This window comes from Natrix helvetica (assembly GCF_964273705.1).
Source record: "Natrix helvetica genome assembly, chromosome: 1".
In the NCBI taxonomy this organism is placed as follows: domain Eukaryota; kingdom Metazoa; phylum Chordata; class Lepidosauria; order Squamata; family Natricidae; genus Natrix; species Natrix helvetica.
Genome location: NC_138548.1, coordinates 301,564,621 through 301,585,157, shown reverse-complemented (window position 1 = coordinate 301,585,157; position 20,537 = coordinate 301,564,621). Strand labels below are relative to the sequence as shown.

General features: G+C 39.1%; 1 protein-coding gene across 4 annotated transcripts in view; it reads left to right on the top strand.

The window, feature by feature from the left end:
* LOC309383181 (inter-alpha-trypsin inhibitor heavy chain H4-like) overlaps positions 1–20,537 on the top strand; it is a 39,591-nt gene that overhangs the window by 6,778 nt on the left and 12,276 nt on the right. For 2 of the 4 annotated variants that reach the window (XM_081935406.1, XM_081935404.1), the window contains exons 4-16: positions 434–596; positions 688–798; positions 916–1,044; positions 4,611–4,727; positions 5,434–5,602; positions 9,860–9,985; positions 12,469–12,650; positions 12,778–12,960; positions 13,454–13,593; positions 14,243–14,388; positions 15,691–15,762; positions 15,847–15,927; positions 18,009–18,086. In XM_081935406.1, coding sequence (XP_081791532.1) covers positions 434–596; positions 688–798; positions 916–1,044; positions 4,611–4,727; positions 5,434–5,602; positions 9,860–9,985; positions 12,469–12,650; positions 12,778–12,960; positions 13,454–13,593; positions 14,243–14,388; positions 15,691–15,762; positions 15,847–15,927; positions 18,009–18,086 — 1,697 coding nt within the window. The remainder of the gene's footprint in view (positions 1–433; positions 597–687; positions 799–915; positions 1,045–4,610; positions 4,728–5,433; positions 5,603–9,859; positions 9,986–12,468; positions 12,651–12,777; positions 12,961–13,453; positions 13,594–14,242; positions 14,389–15,690; positions 15,763–15,846; positions 15,928–18,008; positions 18,087–20,537) is intronic. The other 2 variants (XM_081935407.1, XM_081935405.1) reach the window with 1 other exon arrangement.

Genomic DNA, 20,537 nt, shown 5'->3' with positions numbered 1-20,537 from the left:
AAGATGGATCAGGAACCCCATGGATAATCTGAAGCTTATCATGAATGCCAAAAATAGCAAAAAAAAAAAAAAGGTTCTGTCACAAGCTATAAAGGGAGAAAGAGCAGAGAGGGAGGGCAGAAGAGAAATAGTGATTAAAATTGGTAAGAAAATGGTGACAGAACATTTAGCTGCTGTGAGTGAATTTAGTCTCTGGATGTTGAAGAAATTGACAGATATGATCTCAGAACTACTGACTGTAATCTTTGAGAATTGCTGGAACACAGGGAAAGTGCCATAAGTTTGAAGAAGAGACCATGTTTTTTGATCTTTTAAAGAGGGTGGGGGGACCTACAGACCATCTGCAGAAATCGTAGCAAAAATGATCAAGCAGCAGGTTTGCAAGCACTTAGAAGGAACAAAATACCTAAATTCTACTTTTTTCCATTTATAGATCAACTGGAAGAAAACTAGAAAAGTTTAGTGTTTCAGTTAATGTTGCAGCAGAAGGTAAAGTTAACTTTGAGTTGAATTATGAGCAATTACTTGATCGAAAGCTAGGGAATTATGAACTGATCATCAAAGTCAAGCCCAAACAACTGGTGAAAGACTTTCAGGTAAAATCTCCATCAATAGTTTTGTCCATCTGTCATGACCAGGTCATCTTTTGAAGGTAGAATCACATCTTTTGCTTTTGCTTATGCTTAGATTGATACTCACATCTTTGAGCCACAAGGCATAGCCTTCTTGGCAATAGAAAGCAGCTTCTTAAACAATGAAATAAGTGATGCTCTTGTAAAGACACAGGAGGAAACCAAGGTATGTGGCTGGATTTGTCCCAAAATTCGCAAAGCTCCTTAGAAAACTCTTAACAAGAAATCACTGTTGTATTGTTAGTTTGACTGATTGATTATTTTATTTGTCTTTAATATTCAGGCTCATATTTCATTTAAACCAACCTTAAGTCAACAAAGGAAAAACCCTGAATCTGAACAGACACTTCTAGATGGAGATTTCATCATACGTTATGATGTTAAAAGGAATGTTGACGTAGGTGACATACAGGTAATGTGACTTTTTAAAATTCACCTGTGATTCCAACAACAGCCATTATTTAGGGTCTATCCCGAAATCTTGCAGTGTCATAAATGTTTGACAGTAATGGATAGGGTGGGAGGAGACGAGTCATGCCATGTCCTCAAGATATTGCCCTCATCTTATTCCCGGCTCTGAATTAGGGCAGCCAAGTCATTTTCAGCTTTTAAAGTTTTAAAGTAATGTTTTCCCTCTTCTGCTGACAGAACCTTTGCATAGATAAGATCTAGCTTACTACATGTACTTGCTGATGAGATTGAGGATTGAGATCTATCCCACTTCTCTTATTTTAGGTTATTGCAGGCCTGTTTCCTTCCTCTGTTCTTTGGGGATTGACCTCTATGGCCACTTTGACCTGGGCTGCAGGAGACCCTGGAAAAGGGACCTATGCAATGCTCTTCTGAAACAGTGTTAGATACACATTTAAAAAAATAGGATTAGCATTCTTTGGAGCTAATATTACTCAGAAGCTCAATTTCAACTGTGAAAGAGAGCCACAATCTTCCAGTTGTGTATTGCTGCTTTCATCACAAACACAGGTTTTCAACTGCTTCTGCCAATAAAGGACAGAGAAGCTTTTATTACTTTGGTGGGTCTGTGCCAAAGTTCTGGTGCCACTTTGCTTATTCCACAGCCATTTGCCAACACCCTCGCGGTGCTATTTGAGGGTGGAACTCTCTTGTTTTGTCTACTCCACCCACTTCCGACCCTTCCCTCATCATCCATTAGCTGACAAGTTTGTTTTTGAGAAGGATCTAATGTTCTTTCATGACTGTGCTAAACCCTTATCCAGAAATCACCCAAATGAGTGGTCACAGTTACATAGTACCTTCATATCTTCATAATGGCCATATGTTGGCTTGACTACCTGTTCTAAGTCTTTTACTACACATACCATCTTTGTCCCACCACTTCTTCTGAAGTAGCACTCATGGGAAAGAAAGGGAAACCCAGGGGAATCCACCAATCCCTTTTCTTATGAAATGATTAGGACAGTTGCAATCACTATCCCCCTGAAATATGTAGCATGTTTTTTTCTGTCTGCTTCTGGACTGGAAGACGGTACTTTATGTGGCTGCCTGATTGTGTTTTTTGGTACACATAACTGAACACTTAGCTTTGAGAAAGGGTCATTTAGAGAGGCCTCACCCTCTGTTTGGTCAATGATTCCAATTCAATGATTCAGAGTACTGAAATGTGAACCCAAGGGATATAAACAAAAACTAATCTTGTTTGTTCAAAACTTACTGGAAATGTAATAAAAGCCTTCGGACCCTTGGGAATATCAATTTATTCTCCAGATCTCTCAAATTCTATCATAAATTCAGAGTACCGTATAAGACGCACTGGAGTATAAGACACCAAGATTTTGAAGAGACAAATTTTTAAAAAAAGTTTTTTGCACTCTGCAGATCTCCCCAAAATGGGTCATTTTTTGAAACAATGGGCATGCATAGCCTTTAAGAGGCTTATAGAGTGCTCCTGGGGTCTGTGCCCCCCCCAAAACGAGCAAAAACCAGCCCATTTTTCATGAAAATAGGCCTGTTTTTTGTCAGAAAAGGGGCATACATGGCCTTTAGGAAGTTTATAGAGTGCTCCTGGGGGCTGGGAGGCAAAAATGAGCAATAAAATGTCCCATTTTTCACTCATTTTTGCCCTCCCCAGCCCCCAGGAGCACTCTGGAAGCCTCCTAAAGGCTATGCATGGCCATTTTGGTGAAGGGGATGATGTTTCGGGAGGCTAAAAATGCTGTATTCAGTGTATAAGATGCACCCAGATTTTCGCCCTCTTTTTTGAGGAAAAAAGGTGCATCTTATACTCCAAAAAAATACAGTCATTTTCTTAGACTATCTTGCCACCTGTACCTATACCAAAAACTGGTCCCCAAAAACATTTTTCCAGTATCTATGAGGTACTTCATCTCATCCTTAGACCCTCAACTGGGACTGGCTGAAGTTGTATTGGAGTTAGATTTAGTTTTCCTTTTTCTTATTCCACACTGCCAGGAGAAAGCTTCAGGGAGAAAATCAGTGTTTTTCTTCCCTCAATGACAGGAGCTCTCCTTTCTCCTGCTTATAGCATATAATCACTATGTCTTAAATCAGAAGCTGGAAAGGCAAACCCTTTTGAATAGATTGAGGAATGGAAAAGATGGAGGTTTAAAAGTGCTCCAAACTGAGTGGTCTTTGAAAAGTATTAACATGAGATAGATTGAAACATGACAGAAATTTTGATAGCTTCCAAAGTTCTACAGAAGACTTTTCAGTCAGGATATTGCCCCCAACAATCTTGGTCTTCATTTTACTGACCTGGAAGGAAGGAAGGCTGAGTCAGCCTTGAGCAGTGAGTTAGCCTGCAGTACTGCATTCTAACCACCGCACCATCATGGCTCTGTACAATCAGAGTGTATGAAAATACAGTGTTATCGACAATTTCATTTTTGTTGTGCTATCCCACCCCAAAACAAATTTCTGAATAGAACCCTTCCCAACCTCTACTTATGTCTAAAGGTATATATTTCAGATGATGGGGAAATGTCTGAAAGCAGGTCAACTACTATGTATCCACAGGGGAAGGCTCAAAAAAGTCAAAACTGTTAAGCTTTGCCACCCATTAGCTTGGAGGAAAAACTAGTGATTGACAAGAAGATGGCACAAAAGCAGTCATGGTAGGACAGGGATCAGTGATCAGATCAGCAAATTTCAGGCCGGAGGACTGCGAGTGGACAGCAGTGTAATTCCACAGCAGGGAACTTATCCTATGAGAAACAGCACACACTGTGTTGGTCTGCTCTCTGTGGGAGGAAAAGGGGGGAGGGGAACCAAGCCACAGTTACAATACAATAGTAGAGTTGGAAGGGACCTTGGAGGTCTTCTAGTCCAACCCCCTGCCTAGGCAGGAAACCCTATACCGTTTCAGACAGATGGCTATCCAACATCTTCTTAAAGACTTCCAGTGTTGGGGCATTCACAACTTCTGGAGGCAAGCTGTTCCACTGATTAATTGTTCTAACTGTCAGGAAATTTCTCCTCAGTTCTAGGTTGCTTCTCTCCTTGATTAGTTTGGAACAGATACAGTCAAAATATTTTACTGCCTATCAATGAATGTACAGAAGGTCATTTCCATTATATATATATATAATGCATTATATATAATGTATGTATGTGTATATATATACACCTACCTACCTACCTACCTACCTACACACACACACACACACATGTACGTTAGGAATACATTTACATTTTGTTAAAGCAGAAGTCCTTGGCTAAAAGTTCAGTACTTCAGTACTTTTCATACAGTAAGCTACTGTACTGTATGCTTCGGAGAGTTAAATGACATAGAAATGTATTTCTTCAACCAAATTTTGAGACTCACCCAAGTGATGAGATGGGCAGCATATAAATTAAATAACTAAATATATAAAAGTATTTTTGACCCAGTGTCATATTTGGCTAATTTTAGTTTCTTTATCTTCTAGTATATCAAAATATGTATCTGTAACATGTTAAAATAACAGATTTTGTTCATTTCAGATCGTGAATGGTTATTTTGTCCATTATTTTGCACCCAGTGATATGCCAGTATTTCCCAAAAATATCATCTTTGTTATAGATAAAAGTGGATCTATGAGTGGCAATAAAATCCGGCAGGTAATTTCTCCCAAAACAGAGCCTTTTCTTGAATCTACTGATAGTTTTTGTTGTATGCTAAGTTTAGTTCCAATGAAAATTATTTTGTTTCAGCAAGCAGCCTCAGATATTTTCAGTCTCCTCTCTCTTTTATAACCGTGAATCAAGAAAGAACAATGATGTGCTATAGTCAGAATAAACAGGACTTCTTTCCATCACTCTATTGTTTACATTTATTTCTTTGTTGACTTTGTATATATTATTACTTTTAAGTGAATTATTATTACCAAGGTAGACATGTTAGGTTGTTCTTTCTCTGCACCGGTCATTTTGGGTCAGTCGTTTTCTCTTAACTAACCTACCTCACAGTGCAGTTCTCATAAGATGACTTGAAATTGAGGAGGAAAAGTATAATATAAATCTAGCAAACAAATAAATGAGCAACTGGCTAATGCTTTAAAATGAGCTGTGGAATAATTACCCTTTAAAGTTGGTTAAATATTCCATCTTATTTGGAAACCATTAACAACTGCTTTGTTTTATCAAAGGCAAGCATTGTAATTATGAAATATATCCTCCTGTATTTTCTAATTTATATTAAGGGGAAATGAAGGTTCTGTGTACACAGGTTAAAGGTTATGTATATTTTCACTCATTCTAATAGATGTCAAAATGCTAGCTTTAGGTTACAGAATTTAACGGTGTTTTGTTTTAATCTTTGTCATAGACTAAAGAAGCCTTGGAAAAGATTTTGGAAGATCTGAATCCTAAAGACCATTTTAATTTAATTGTCTTTAGTCGAGAAACTTCAAAGTGGAAGCCCAATTTGTTGCAAGCCAGCAAGGAGAATGTGGAATCAGCTAAACAGTATGTTAAAACCATTAATGCGCAAGGAGGTCAGTATGAGGACTAAAAGCATCTTTGTCCATCTTTGTCTATCTTTGCAATAGTGGTTTAATCAGGAGTTCCCTGGAACTGATATGACAAATTCCTTGTGTGTCCAATCACACTTGGCTAATAAAGAATTCTATTCTATTCTATTCTATTCTATTCTATTCTATTCTATTCTATTCTATTCCATTCCATTCCATTCTATTCTATGCTATGCTATGCTATATCCAAACCTCCTTGATTCTAGTTTTTCATATAATTACTTGACTTTTTTTGTTTAAAAAAATCAAATAATTATTTCTTCCTTCTTATATTCAACAAAGTTCAAGTTCTTTTAGATTACATTTATAACAATGAGGGCTGTTGTTTTGGGAAAAACTGGAGACAGGAGTATTAGGTATATTAGGAACCCAGATAGCACAGTGGTTAGAATGCACTATTACAGGCTAACTCTGCCCACAGTCTGGAGTTCGATCCTTCCAAGGCTGATAAAATGAGAAGTCAGATTGTTGGGGCCAATATATGCTTACCTTGTAAACTACCCAGAGAATGCTGTAAAGCACTATGGGATGGGATATAAATCTAAGTGCTATTACTATTCCTATATTTCCTCCCTTTTTTTTTTCAAGAAGTTTTATTGGTTTTTTTAAAACATTTATGCGGAAAAGGGTAAGTGGAATGGTTACAAATTTTGGCAGTTGCAAGTGTGGCAGACGCCCCCTCCCTCCAGACTCCTAGGTTACATCAAAGTATCAAACCTTAATACATAATCATAAAAAATCAGCATATTAATTCTAGAAAAAATAATTTTCAATCAGTTTATATAGTTATAATATATAGTCTAGTTATAAATTCATTATTACTTTCGGTCTGTTTATAACATTGTGGTTTTCTTATTTATTTTTGTGATCTGAGCTTTCTTGGTGTTGCCCCTTCACCCCCCGCTGGCAGAGCTCCGGCCCCTCCCGTGTCCTGTATGACCGTTGTAGTGTCTTCTGTTTTTTCTAGGTTCGCTTTATTTTTTTCCATAAAGGCCTGTGCCTCTATGGGTGTGTTGATTCTGATTCTTGTCTCCTCCCAGAATATCAGCATACCTTCAGGCATCAACCATCTAAACCACACCCCCTTCTGGTATAATTTATTCGCCAATTGCGAATAGCTTTTCCTTTTTTCCCTAATTTTTTTGGGAATCTGCTTCAGAATGGTTATCTCCCTGTCGTGGTATGTCAGTGTTTGCCCCCTTTGTACACCCAGAATTTCATCTCTTGTGGTTTTCCTAAGGAATTTAATATGAACCTCCCTGGGTACATTATGTGTTCTGGCATATGCTGAATTCACTCTATAAGCTAGGTCTATCTCCCATTCCATCTGCTGTTTATCTTTGTGTATGTATTCAGCTAAAATATTAGTCATAATGTCCCTTATATTTTCCCCATCTGCTTCTATTACATTTTGAAATCTAAGATAAAAGGACATTCTCTCAAACTCTGTTTTCATTTGTTGGATGTCGAGTTCTTTGTTCCCCTTCTGTAAAGCCTCTACCCCCCCCTTCGCCTCCGCCACCCCACCCTCCACAAGGTCCAGTCTCTGTGAGTTCTTAAAGATTTGGGCTTGATTCTCTTTAATTTCATCTTTCATTTCCCTTAACTGTTTCTTAATTTCCTCCTGGCCCTGTAAAATTTGTTGAAGCATTTGTTGAAAGTCTATCTCTGTAGTCTTGGGTTGCATCAGTTCTGTTATCTTTGACTGTGTAGCTGGACTAGACGTTGCAGATGTTGGGGCAGAAGTAGCAAAGCCAGGCTTTCCAGGAGGTGGTCTTTTTGGAGACATGGTTTATGAAGCAAGGAGATCAGTCAGAGTAGAAACTGGGCAGCTGGAGAAGTAGAGCAGGCAGGCGAATTCAGAAGGCAGAGGATCCAAACAGGTGGGAGTTTCTTTAGTCACTCTAGCGATAGATGAAAGTTTTTTCTCCAAAGAGTTCAGAAAATAACAATCCACAAGAGATTCCTCTGGGTGACTCGGAGACAAAGACCGGAAGCCTGAATTTTAAAGGTGGAGTCAGGTTTCACAGTTCATGAAGACAACGGAAGTGTGCCATCTTGCCCTGCCAGCTTTGGGCTCAGAGGCATAATAAAATTTTAAAAGTTCAGAAAGTTCTCAGTTCACCCATAAGTTCTGGAGCTAGGTCCAATGAAAGTCACTTTTATGGGGGTGAGGCATCATTAGTTGGCTCTCCCCCCTCCTCCTTCCCCTGGGGGTGAAAGCAAAATCTTCTCAAGCCGCTTGTCCAAGGGAGGGGGGGAAATCCCCCTCCCTCTAGCCGCACCTCTAGCAAGGATCCGAAAGTTTAACTTTTTAAAAGTGCTGAAAAGTCCATCAATTCAAAAGAGAGGGAATGAAGAAAGGAAGCCTCTCACCATACTGCCGCTGCTTCGTTCAAGAGTGCGTTCTCCGATCGGCATGGAGCGAGACGCACGCGCGCCCTCCAAAACTGCTCCCCGATGCCTAGAACGAAGTGGAGAAGCCCCCGCCAGCCGCCGCCGACGCCAGGACCCTCCGCGAGCCGTTCCCTCGGCAGAACGCCTCTCCGGGGCGTCCTGTGCCCCCCCAGAAGCGGGGGAAGCCCACCGGGAGAGCGGGAGCAGGCAAAGGCTTGCCTGTCGCCGTAGCCGCCGGAACCGGAAGCCTATATTTCCTCCCTTGAGTTTACATTTATGTATGTATGTGTCTGTCTGTCTGTCTGTCTGTCTGTCTGTCTGTCTGTCTGTCTGTCTGTCTGTCTGTCATCTATCTATTCCTGAATAAAAATCTCAGCTCAGAGATTTTTTTAAAAAGCTCAAAAAATTCATTTCCCCCAAAAGCTCAGAGAGCACCATCGTCTCCACTTAAAGATCTATAATACTACTATTAATAATAATGGTTATTCCTCCATGAATTTTATTTTTCTTTGATGTTATATTTTTTTGAGAGATCGAGGTCAACAAAGTTAGTTCTTTGCAGCTGAAGTTATTATTATGAACCTATTATTATGAAAATGAAAAGTATTATTATTATTGCCTTAGCAATTCTCCTGATTTGAAACCAGAGATTTCTAATTGTATAAGTTATGACAATCCCATATAAGGACTTAGTGCTCCTTTCAGATCAGCACCGTAGCAATAGGATCCCACATTGTCATCTCTGTTCATCAGCTGTTTATTGTCCTTAGCTGGTGTACTTTCAATTTTAGTTAAACAAGTTTCTCTTTGGAATTTGGAGCTCCAGAAAGTTGGCAGGCTGGTATTTTCCATTTCCCAGGACTCTGAATCTAATTTTTGACTCTTCCTAGAACAGGCCCAGTTGCTGTATTGTAATATGATACTGTATATTGTAATATGCTACTATTTTGAAGATATTTTAGGGGGAGGGGAACCCACCAGAAGTGATTATGATTTTTGAACTTTTGCAGTTCTTTCTCTAGCAGGTGTTCATAGCTGGGGGGGGGGGGGAGAATGAACACAACTTGACATAAAAATATGCATGTGGAGCCAGGCATTGACTTAATACTGATTTTGCATTGACTGTAATTGTAATCAATTGTAATCATCTGATGCAGCCTGAAGGCATTCATAATATTTTGGGACCAATTGCAATTGAGAAACATTAGCTGGCTTCAAATCACATATGTTTATTTGTGACATGTATAAATGCCATTTATAAATGAATAAATAATCTAAGACTTTTACCAGTTAAAGCAATTAAAGGCAAACAAAATGAGCATGCAATTAAAACATCTACAATAAATTTAGATGTTAAATAACAGCCTGAAACCAAAATAAATAAAACACCACTGGCATTCTAACATTTACAACAAACCCTCTGGAATACCACAATTGTTTAAAATTTCCAGAAGGCTAAAAATAAGGGTCAATTTGATTTCTGCTGGGAAACAATGCTGCAGTGTAGGTGTTGCCATTGAAAAGGAGCATTTATGAAGCATCCACTTCACAAAATTAAGAGATCATCAATCTCTTAATTGCACGGATTGGGTGTTTCAATTGTAATTGAAGGTGGTAGTCCAGAAATTTTGCTTTTGAATGACTGGATAGTAGAAATAGTGTCAACGTGCCTCTATTTACTTGGATTTATTTAATCAGCAAGGAGACCTAAAAGTGCATCTGATTAAATAGATTTCTTCAAATGCCTTGAAATTTACTCTCCATGTTTTGAGAACAATGCCAACACTACTAGCACATTCATTGTTACAATTCTTCATATTGCAGGAACGAATATTAACGAGGCTCTTTTGACAGCCATTAATTCTCTGGATAAAGCCACCTATGAGGAGTTATTGCCAGAAAGAAGCATTTCAATGATCATTTTGCTGACAGATGGTCAACCCACTACTGGTAAGTTAGGAACAGAAACAGCTAGCCAGTTCTTATTGCCATTCATTGTATTTTATTTATTTCAGTATATACTTTTGAATGACATCAATTTTTTTTAAAAAAATATCTTATTTAAAGTAGCGTTATTTTCTTCCTTAGCTTTGCCTCACTTCTTGAACTTTACAATTCAAATATCCTCAAATGTTTCTTCTGACTTCTTTCCAGTGGTTTTATTCATTCAGCGTCCATATCCACATACAGTATGTTTATGTGTGAGTAGGTGAGTGAGTATGTTGTTAATACAGTGTTTCCCCAAAAATACGACAGGGTCTTATATTTTTTTGACCCATGAAATATGGCCTTGGGCTTATTAAAGGGGAGGGCTTACTATTTTTGGGTTGCCGGGCAGCTGCTCCCTTGCGACCGGGCTTCCGAAGAGCCGGGCACAGCCTCAGGGTTGAATGGCTGTATCGCAGCAGCAACACAGCAGCTATGAGATGACCAAGCTCGCGAGCAGCCGCTTGGCAACCCCCCTTTCCAGCCGGGCACAGTGCTGCTGACCGACCTAGCAGTACCCGGAAGGCACCAAGCAATGTGAGCAGCTGTTCGCCGCCCTCCGCCTCCCACGGCTCGGTGCCTTTGGAATGCCCCTAGGTGAGTGAATGGGGCTCTGCATGGCTGGAGAGGGGGGGTTGCACGAGCGGCTTTTCCGCTCCCCGCTCATGCGACTCGCAGGCTCACGATGCCCTTGGCTAACTCTACAGTACCTGCAGAGCCACAGCATCTCCGCTGCTGGCGTCGCTCGCCGCATGGTTTTTTTCCCCAAAGTAGTGTACAACCATAGAGCGTACTCCCAGAGCAGTATTCTACCTCCGTGCTTTGGAAGCCGCAACGGAGGACGGATGCCACTCTGGAAGTACGTTTTCTGGTTGTACGCTGTGCAGCCCACAACTATAGAGCGTACTTCCAGAGCGGCAACCGTCCTCCATGCTTTGGGGAAAAAAAACAAGCAGCGGGCGGTGCCAGCAGCGGAGATGCCTTGGCTCTGCAGGTACTGTAGAGTTAGCCAAGGGCATCGTGAGCCCGTGAATTGCGTTATCGGGGAGCAGAAAAGCCGCTCGTGCCACCCCCATTTCCAGCCATGCAGAGCCCCATTCACTCACCTAGGGGCATTCCGAAGGCGCCGAGCCGCAGGAGGCGGAGGCCGGCGAACAGCTGCTCACATTGCTTGGTGCCTTCCGGGTACTGCTAGGTCGGTCAGTGGTGCTGTGCCCGGCTGGAAAGGGGGGTTGCCAAGTGGCTGCTCGCGAGCTTGGTCACCTCATTCCTGCTGTGTTGCTGCTGCAACAGCGCAACAAAACCATTCGACACTGAGGCTGTGCTCGGCTCTTTGGGAGCCTGCTCGCAAGAGAGCAGCTGCCTGGCAACCCCCCCTCTTCAGCTGGGCACAGCACCGCTGACCGACCTAGCGGTACCCCGAAAGCACCAAGCAACGCAAGCGCCTTTGCCCCCACCTCATTCCCGCGGCTTGGTGCCTTTGGGATACCCCTAGGTCGGCGAGAGGTGCTCTGCCTGGCCGGAGGGGGGGATTGTCCAGGGGGCTTATTTTCAGGGGTGGGCTTATATTTTTCCCCATGCAAAAATGTGGCAAGGCTTTAGTTTCAGGATAGGTCGCATTTTCGGAGAAACACGGTATGAAGACGAAAGGATTGAGAATGGTGAAAAGAGAGAGAGGAAAATTGCTATTGATAATTCATATAAAACTTTTCAAGTATATTGAAAAACAAACTCTATTATCATCCTTACAATGAGGATCAGCCTAAGAAAAGCATACTGTATCTCTCTTGTCTCTGTTGATCATTTAAATATTTCAGAAATCAAATCTCTAATATACAGAAATTGTGGATTGTTGCATTTGGTTTATGTGATAATAATACTTTAGAATTTTGTAGCAGTCATATTCTATTGCTTATGCTATTATTGTCACACGCCATTTATTCTTTCTTAATCCATCTTGGTTCAGTGCAGTGGTGGGATTCAATTGTTTTTACTACCAGTTCTGTGGGCATGGCTTGGTGGGCGTGGTATGGCTTGGCGGGTGAGCAGGGGAAGAATACTATAAAATCTTCATTCCCAACCCAATCCAGGGGAAGGTTACTGCAAAATCCCCATTTCTTCCAAATCAGCTGGGACTCGGGAGGCATAGAATAGATGGGGGTGGGGCCAGTCAGAGATGGTATTTACCAGTTCTCCAAACTACTCAAAATGTCCACTCCCGGTTCTCCAGAACTAGTAAGAACCTGTTGAATACCACCTCTAGTTCAGTGACACAACTGAGCAAGCTACTCTGCCATGTACACACATATCATGTTCATATCCTGTCTTTGCACCAGAAAATGGCACTCAAGACAGCTAATGCTTATAAAGCAGAAAGGTCAGAAAATACAATAAATAATTTAAAACAAAGTAATCCATATATTTGTGCATGTTCATTCATATAACAGGTGAAACAAACCCTAAGAAAATACAGAAAAACATAAATAAAGCCAATGAAGAGAAGTATTTCCTCTACTGCCTTGGCTTTGGATTTGATGTAAGCTATAGTTTTCTGGAGAAGTTGGCCTTAGATAATTCGGGAGTTGCTCGACGTATATATGAGGATTCAGATGCAGCCCTTCAGCTCCAGGTAAGGACTGATGTTCAAAGCTTATCGGTATCTTTTGACATACTTCAGTAGCATGCTAAAAATAATCTTAATTTTCCTGACTGAAATATGCAATGATTTCCGCTGGTTCTATCTTTCTTCATTTAAGGACTTTTATAGTGAAGTGGCTATTCCCATCCTGAAGGAGATTAATATAAATTATCTTGGCAATGCTGTAGAGGATGTCACTGAAAATAACTTTAAGTTGCTCTATGAGGGTTCTGAAATTGTAGTGGCTGGAAAACTTGACAATGAAATTGATATATTTTCCTTGGAAATAAAAGCTCAGGGGGTAAGTACTATGTAACTACTATTAGTTGAAAAGGTACAAGTGTTTTGTTTCAGATGAAATTCTGAGCTATGTTTCCAAACTAAGTTCTGAAAACCAGTAACAGTGTGTTACTTTCAAAGTGTTTTAAAAATACAAAATGGAGTATATGTGCATGTACAGAAGACACAGGTGAAGCTGCTGCACTACATATTGGATGATAAAGAAATCTTAAACCATGAATGAAAGAATTGTAGCTCAACAAGTGTAACAGCTGTTAGGATCATTTGCAGGTTAAACCAGATTTTGCCTTCATTGTGTTGTGCAAATGTGCCCAATGAATTCAATATTTTGACTATCCAATTCACTATTTCCAGTGCTTTAATTTTAATGTTTATAATCTTTGCTTCCTTGAAGGTAGTAAACTGAAAGGATCTCTCCTTTCAAATATGTCCTGCAGAATAGAATTTGATTATTGTATCAAAAACTCACTCTGTTCCCTTGCCCCATTTTTCAGCATGGAAGCAATTTGACCCTGAAAGAAGATGCTAATGTCACAGAGAAAGCACAAGTTTTTGAACACCAGGAATACATATTTGGAAATTTCATTGAAAAATTATGGGCCTATTTAACCATTCAACAGCTATTAGAAAAGTCGTAAGTGACTATCTTGCATATTTTTGGGGACAGTAACTTAAAGAAAATACTTTCTTCTAAATATTATAACCAACAGAGGTAGTTAGTGCTTGAGTTCACAAAGGCACAGTGTTTTTCTTCTTTTAGTTGCTGGTCATTCTGTCAGGTTTCCTAAAAATGCCCTAATTGATTCATGAGTATCAAGCCAAGTTTCAATACAAAACTAGTCATTTATTAGGAGCACCATAGGCAAGACTTTTTCGCAGTCAAATCTAAGCTTTGTTTGAGTTATAGCTGAACTTTACCCCTGTTCCTTCCCTCCCCTCAGTCTGTGTCATAAATCACATTCCCCAATGAGGTGCACCCTCCCAAGCCTGCTGCGGTAATCTGAGATCCAACTTTAGCTGAAAGCATGTGTGGAGTGTGCTGCCCCCTTCCTCTCACTATAGCAACTTTAGGAGTTGACACATGCACTATCTTCAGTTCTGTGGTTCATTCTTGGTTCATTCCTAGTCTATTCTGTCCTTCAGTTGGTTTCACTTTGCGTCTCAGTGAAAGAATATGAATGTTCCAAACCGTATCTTAAAACTTCTGATGCGTGCTAATTTTATATTTTAAAAAATTACTGAATCACATATAGAATCAGTGGAAATTATGCTCTGTGTTTTAGCATTTTAGCGGGAAAAGCAGAGAAGAAAAACCTGGAAAACCAAGCATTAAACCTCTCCCTGAAGTACAGCTTTGTAACACCCATGACTTCCATGGTGGTCACTAAGCCAGAAGCTGAAGAGGTGGCTAACAAGCCAACAGAAGAAGGTAAAAACCCACATATTTCTTTCTATGCACAATCTAAGCATTCTGATAGATTGCTGGCCATTCCATTGTCTTCTGAATTTCAATCAGCTGCTGGAACAATGACTGGGACAATATTTCTGAGTCTATCTGTAAGTGCTGCTAGGATGAATATATGATTCTGAAGTAAAAGCAACATGGCTTGTGAGAGTATAGGTATGATATCATTGATGTCCACTCTGAATACAGTATATATATTTCAAGTGTTAATTGATTACCATGAAACAGGATTGAGATTTTCTAGCATTATTTTTTATTTTCTTTGAGGATTTTAGTGACAATTTTTAAAAAAGAAACCTAATCCTGTTCCTTGTTTACTCAATAATATAACCAGTAATATATCAAGCTATTTTCTGTACTATGCCTTTAGTATACATAAATTGCATTTTCTTAGATTTTTCTAAAAGCATACTGTAGGCATGTAGAGATAAATGTATTTTCCCCTTAATATTGATTCACGTATTAGATTATTTTAGTGTAAAACTGAACTGTGTTCTATCCACTCTCTTTTTAAATGAAGTATATGGTATTATTATTTTTTTATAAAATGGGACTAATAAATACAATGGAAACAAGAAGATTATAGCTTAAAGCTTTGTTATTTTCATTGCATGTCTTGCTACTATAGTTATTCCTAAATTCTCAGGTTATGTTCTATAAATAATACATATAATACAGATTATATGTTGTGTGATTGTGATTGTAGCTCATAGTGTTATGAAATCCCTTGATGGAATTTGGTAATTCAGAATTCTGAATTAGATTGCAAATGATTTGGTGAACTAATAAGATGATGAGATTGAGTTGGGTCTGGTAATTAAGGCACAAGGCTAGAAAGCAGGAGATTGTGAGTTCAAGTCCCGCTTTAGCCATGAAAGCCAGCTAGGGGAAATTGGGCCAATCATTCTCTCTCAGCAAACCGGTCTCACAGGGTTATTGCTGTGTGAAAAATAGGAGGAGGAAGGTGTGTTGTATATGTTCACCATCTTGAATTACCGTATTTGTAAAAATAATAAAAACAGGATACAAAATAAATAAGTAAATAATTTGAATAATAATGAGTTTCCCATAAAAACAGGAGGATCTGTTCTGACAGGTCTACTTCAAAACACTTGTAATCTTTCAACATAAATAATCTCAGAGATGGGTGAGCACATTTTCTTTCCTAGCCCAAGGGGACAGTTCTGAGAGTTGACAATCTAGAAAATGATGGAAGCCCCTTTTTAGTAAAGTTGATACTACGTCTGTCATTGTTTCTTTGCCCAGATAATGAGGATTTCCGGGAAAAATTTCCAGGATTTGCTGGAAGTTCATATGTGATTGCACATCCAATGCCTGGTATGTTTTATATTCCAGACATATAGTTTATTTCTGACATTTTTCCCATCATAAACCCCATCTAACTTCAAGATTCTTTCATAGTTGCGGCAAAGGTGCATGTTCAAAGTGATCTCATGCATCATTTTCATCTTACATCTATGAGGATCCCAGCTGCTCCACCAGGTACTTTTGTCATCTTCAGTCTAACAAAGATTACTGTACAATCTGTTAGTTTGCTCACGCTATTGCCTGTAGTATTGAAAAGTGGGCTGCCCGTGTCATCCTCTCTGGTCTGTAATAAAATCGAAAAAGTTATTCCAGTAATAAACCTATTCTTTTCTTCTTTTTTCATGTTTTATTTATTTTATTTATATTACTTTCCATTTCCACCGAACATTGTGAGATCTGGGTTTTTAAACAATCAAAATCCACTTATTTTATATATTAATAATATAACTACTCTGTTTCCCCCAAAATAAGACCTCCCGGGATAATAAACCCAATTGGGCTTTTGAGTGCATGCGCTAAAATAAGACCTCCCCCCACAAAATAAGCCCTGCCCGAAAATATTGCAACAAAGCAGCAGCTTGCCCCCTCCTGCACCTCAAAAATAAAAAAACCTCCATGAAAATAAGGCCAGGTGATTATTTCACAGGTCAAAAGAAAATAAGACACTGTCTTTTTTTTGTGTGGAAACACGGTATATATCCATACAATTACAGTAATGTGTAACATCTTCCTCATCAAATTCTCTCCACTTTAACATTTTCTCTTTTTTATATCTCCTGCTTTTTAACTTCTGTTTCTGTTGTCTGACCATTGGCAGAATACATCCCACGTCAAGAAATACTCAGTTTCTTCTTTATCCTTAATAATGAGTGTTAATCTGTCCATTTCTGCGCATTCTAATATTTTCTTAATTACACACTAATCTAATGATATTTCATCATTTTTCCTTTGTTGTGCGACTACAATTCTAGCTGCAGTTAATATATGTAAAACTTACTATTTTCTTAATGTATGTTTTGAAATATCCAAATAAAGTGAAAAGCTTTGGTTTTTCAACACAAGTTACTTTTTCATAACAAAGGAAACAATGATGATACCAAAGTATTCTATAAATATTATTTTATATGTTTCAAAGGTCCATGTGTTTGTAATGTATATTATTCTGTAGACCATGTTATAGATATAGATATAGCCTTTCATTTGGGAACCTGGTTGGCATATAAATTTAGTAAATAAATAATTGTTGTGGGTTCTGCAACATCCAAGCATTTAAATAATTTCATTTTCCACCCTTACTTCTATCATATAATCATTTTTAGACAATACTTCTGATATATGACCATACAATGATTGAATTGATGGCTTGTGAAAGATCTTCTAATAATAGGCGAAGTAGAGGCAGAGCCTGGTGTGTCTGTGTGTGTGTGTGTGTTTGTGTATTCAAGAAAGGAATCATTATGGAATAATTATGTTCCCACAAGAGAATAAAGTCTGCCTTCCCTAGAATTCCATTAACTCTTATCTAGTATTAATTTAGTGCTGATCACTAGTTAACTAGAATCTTGTGTATAGACATGAGCAACAAATCATCTTAACTGGAACTTATTCAGTGGTGGGATTCAAATAATTTAACAACTGGTTTTCTGCCCTAATGACTGGCTGAGTAGGCGTGGCTGAGTGGTCATGTGACTGGGTGGTTGTGGCCAACTTGATGTCAGTCATATTGAGGTGGCTTCACCTCACACGGCCTTTTACCTTGCTCGGCAACTTGCCTGGCCTCTCCTCACCTCCAAAATTTTTATGCAAAATAGAAGTGCTTGAGAAACTCTGACTCCAAGTCACTTGGATTTAACTCTGATTTAAACTAACCTAATCCACCTCCACGAGTCAAGTATCAAAGATCTATATTCTTTAGTTGTATCAACCATATCCTGTTACTACAATCTATTAAAACTATACAGGTAGTCCTCAACTTATAACCACAATTAGGATCAGAACTTCTGTTGCTAAGGGAGGCAGTCATTAAATGAGTTGTACCCAATTTTATGACCTATTTTGCCACAGTTGTTAAGCAAACCACCATGGTTCAGTGGTGAGATTTAGCCAGTTTGCAGAACTGGTTGTTAACTTTCTAAACAGTTTGGAGAACCAGTTAGAAGAAATCTCATTCTCCCCCCCCCCCCCCACTTTACAGGGCAAATCCTTTAAGGAAAGCAGCCTCATAAAACCCACCTAACTTCAAGATTCTTTCATAGGTCCACCAAGGGTGATTGCTACCAGTGTCAAGCATGGTGTTCCTGATGAATCTCTGATGCGTTCAAATGCTCGCTCAGGTATTTTTGTCATCTTAAGTCAAAGATTACTGTACAATGTGTTAGTTTGCTCATGCTATTGCCTGTAGTATTGAGAAGTGGGCTGCCTGTGTCATCCTCTCTGGTCTGTAATAAAATCGAAAAAGTTATTCCAGTAAGAAACCTACCCTTTTCTTCTTTTTTCATGTTTTATTTATTTTATTTATATTACTTTCCATTTCCACCGAACAGTGTGAGATCTGGGTTTTTAAACAATCAAAATCCACTTATTTGTTAATATAACTACCCTGTTTCCCCAAAAATAAGACCTCCCCGGATAATAAACCCAATCCAGGTTTTGAGTGCATGCGCTAAAATAAGACCTCCCCCCACAAAATAAGCCCTGCCCGAAAATATTGCAACAAAGCAGCAGCTTGCCCCCTCCTGCACCTCAAAAATAAAAAAACCTCCATGAAAATAAGGCCAGGTGATTATTTCACAGGTCAAAAGAAAATAAGACACTGTCTTTTTCTTTTTTTTGTGGAAACACGGTATATATCCATACAATTACAGTAATGTGTAACATCTTCCTCATCAAATTCTCTCCACATTAACATTTCCTCTTTTTTTATATCTCCTGCTTTTTAACTTCTGTTTCTATTGTCTGACCATTGGCAGAATACATCCCTCGTCAAGAAATACTCAGTTTCTTCTTTATCCTTAATAATGAGTGTTAATCTGTCCATTTCTGCGCATTCTAATATTTTCTTAATTACACACTAATCTAATGATATTTCATCATTTTTCCTTTGTTGTGCGAATACAAGTCTAGCTGCAGTTAATATATGTAAAACTTACTATTTTCTTAATGTATGTTTTGAAATATCCAAAATAAAGTGAAAAGCTTTGGTTTTTCAACACGTTACTTTTTCATAACAAACGAAACAATGGTGATACCAAAGTATTCTATAAATATTATTTTATATGTTTCAAAGGTCCATGTGTTTGTAATGTATATTATTCCGTAGACCGTGTTATAGATATAGATAAAGCCTTTCATTTGAGAACCTGGTTGGCATATAAATTTAATAAATAAATAATTGTTGTAGTTTCTGCAACATCCAAGCATTTAAATACTTTCATTTTCCACCCTTACTTCTGTCATATAATCATTTTTAGACAATACTTCTGATATATGACCATACAATGATTGAACTGAAGGCTCGTGAAGGATCTTTTAGTCTCCTGATATAGGTGAAGCAGAGGCAGAGGCTGGTGGTGTGTCAGTGGTGGGTTTCAATTCTTTTTAGAACCTCTTCTATAGGTGTGGCCTCCTTTGTGGGAGTGGCTTGGCCGCCATGTGACTGGGTGGGAGTGGCTTGCTGGCATGTAACCTGGTGGGAGTGGCTTGCCAGCCATATGACTGGGTGGGCGTGGTCAACTTGTAAAATGTGGTAAAACTCACTTAACAACGCTCTTGCTTAGCAACCAAAATGTTGGCTCAGAAACTCTAGCATTTGAAGCACGCAAGTCTTAAAGCTATCAAGCTGCAAGACCTTTGCACCCCTAACCCTTTAGAAAAAAAACCCCAGAGGTGTTCAAACTTGACAGCTTTAATACTTGTGGACTTCAACTCCCAGAATTCCTCCTCTCCCTTTTCATCTTGACCATGTGCGGATGGTGGGGGGAGGGAGCTGGAACAATTTCTAAACGGCACTGTAGATTTGCGGAACCTCTTCTATAGAAGATGTTAGAATTGGCAGGAACCCACCCCTGGTGTGTGTATTCAAGAAAGGACTCATTCTGGAATCATTATGTTCCCACAAGAGAATCAAGTCCCCCCCCTGAATTCCATTAACTCTTACCTAGTACTAATTTAGTGCTGATCACTAGTTAACTAGAATATTGCGTATAGGCATAAGCAACAGATCATCTTAACTGGAACTTTTTCAGTGGTTGGATTCAAATAATTTAACAACTGGTTTTCTGCCCTAATGACGGGGCTGAGTAGGCGTGGCTGAGTGGTCATGTGACTGGGTGGGCATGGCCAACTCAATGTCAGTCACAAATAGGTGGCCTCTCCTCACCTTGCTTGGCAGCTTGCCTGGCCTACCGGTGCTCACCTCACCTCCAAAACTTTTATGCAAAATAGAATTGCTTGAGAAATTCTGACTCCAAGTCATTTGGGTTTAAATCTGATTTAAACTAACCTAATCCACCTCCATGAGTCAAGTATCAAAGATCTATACATATTTCTTTAGTTGTACCAACCATATCCTGTTACTACAATCTATTAAAGCTATACAGGTAGTCCTCAACTTATAACCACAATTAGGATCAGAACTTCTGTTGCTAAGGGAGGCAGTCATTAAATTAGTTTTACCCAATTTTATGATCTATTTTGCCACAGTTGTTAAGCAAACCACCATAGTTCAGTGGTGAGATTTAGCCAGTTTGCAGAACCGGTTGTTAACTTTCTAAGCAGTTTGGAGA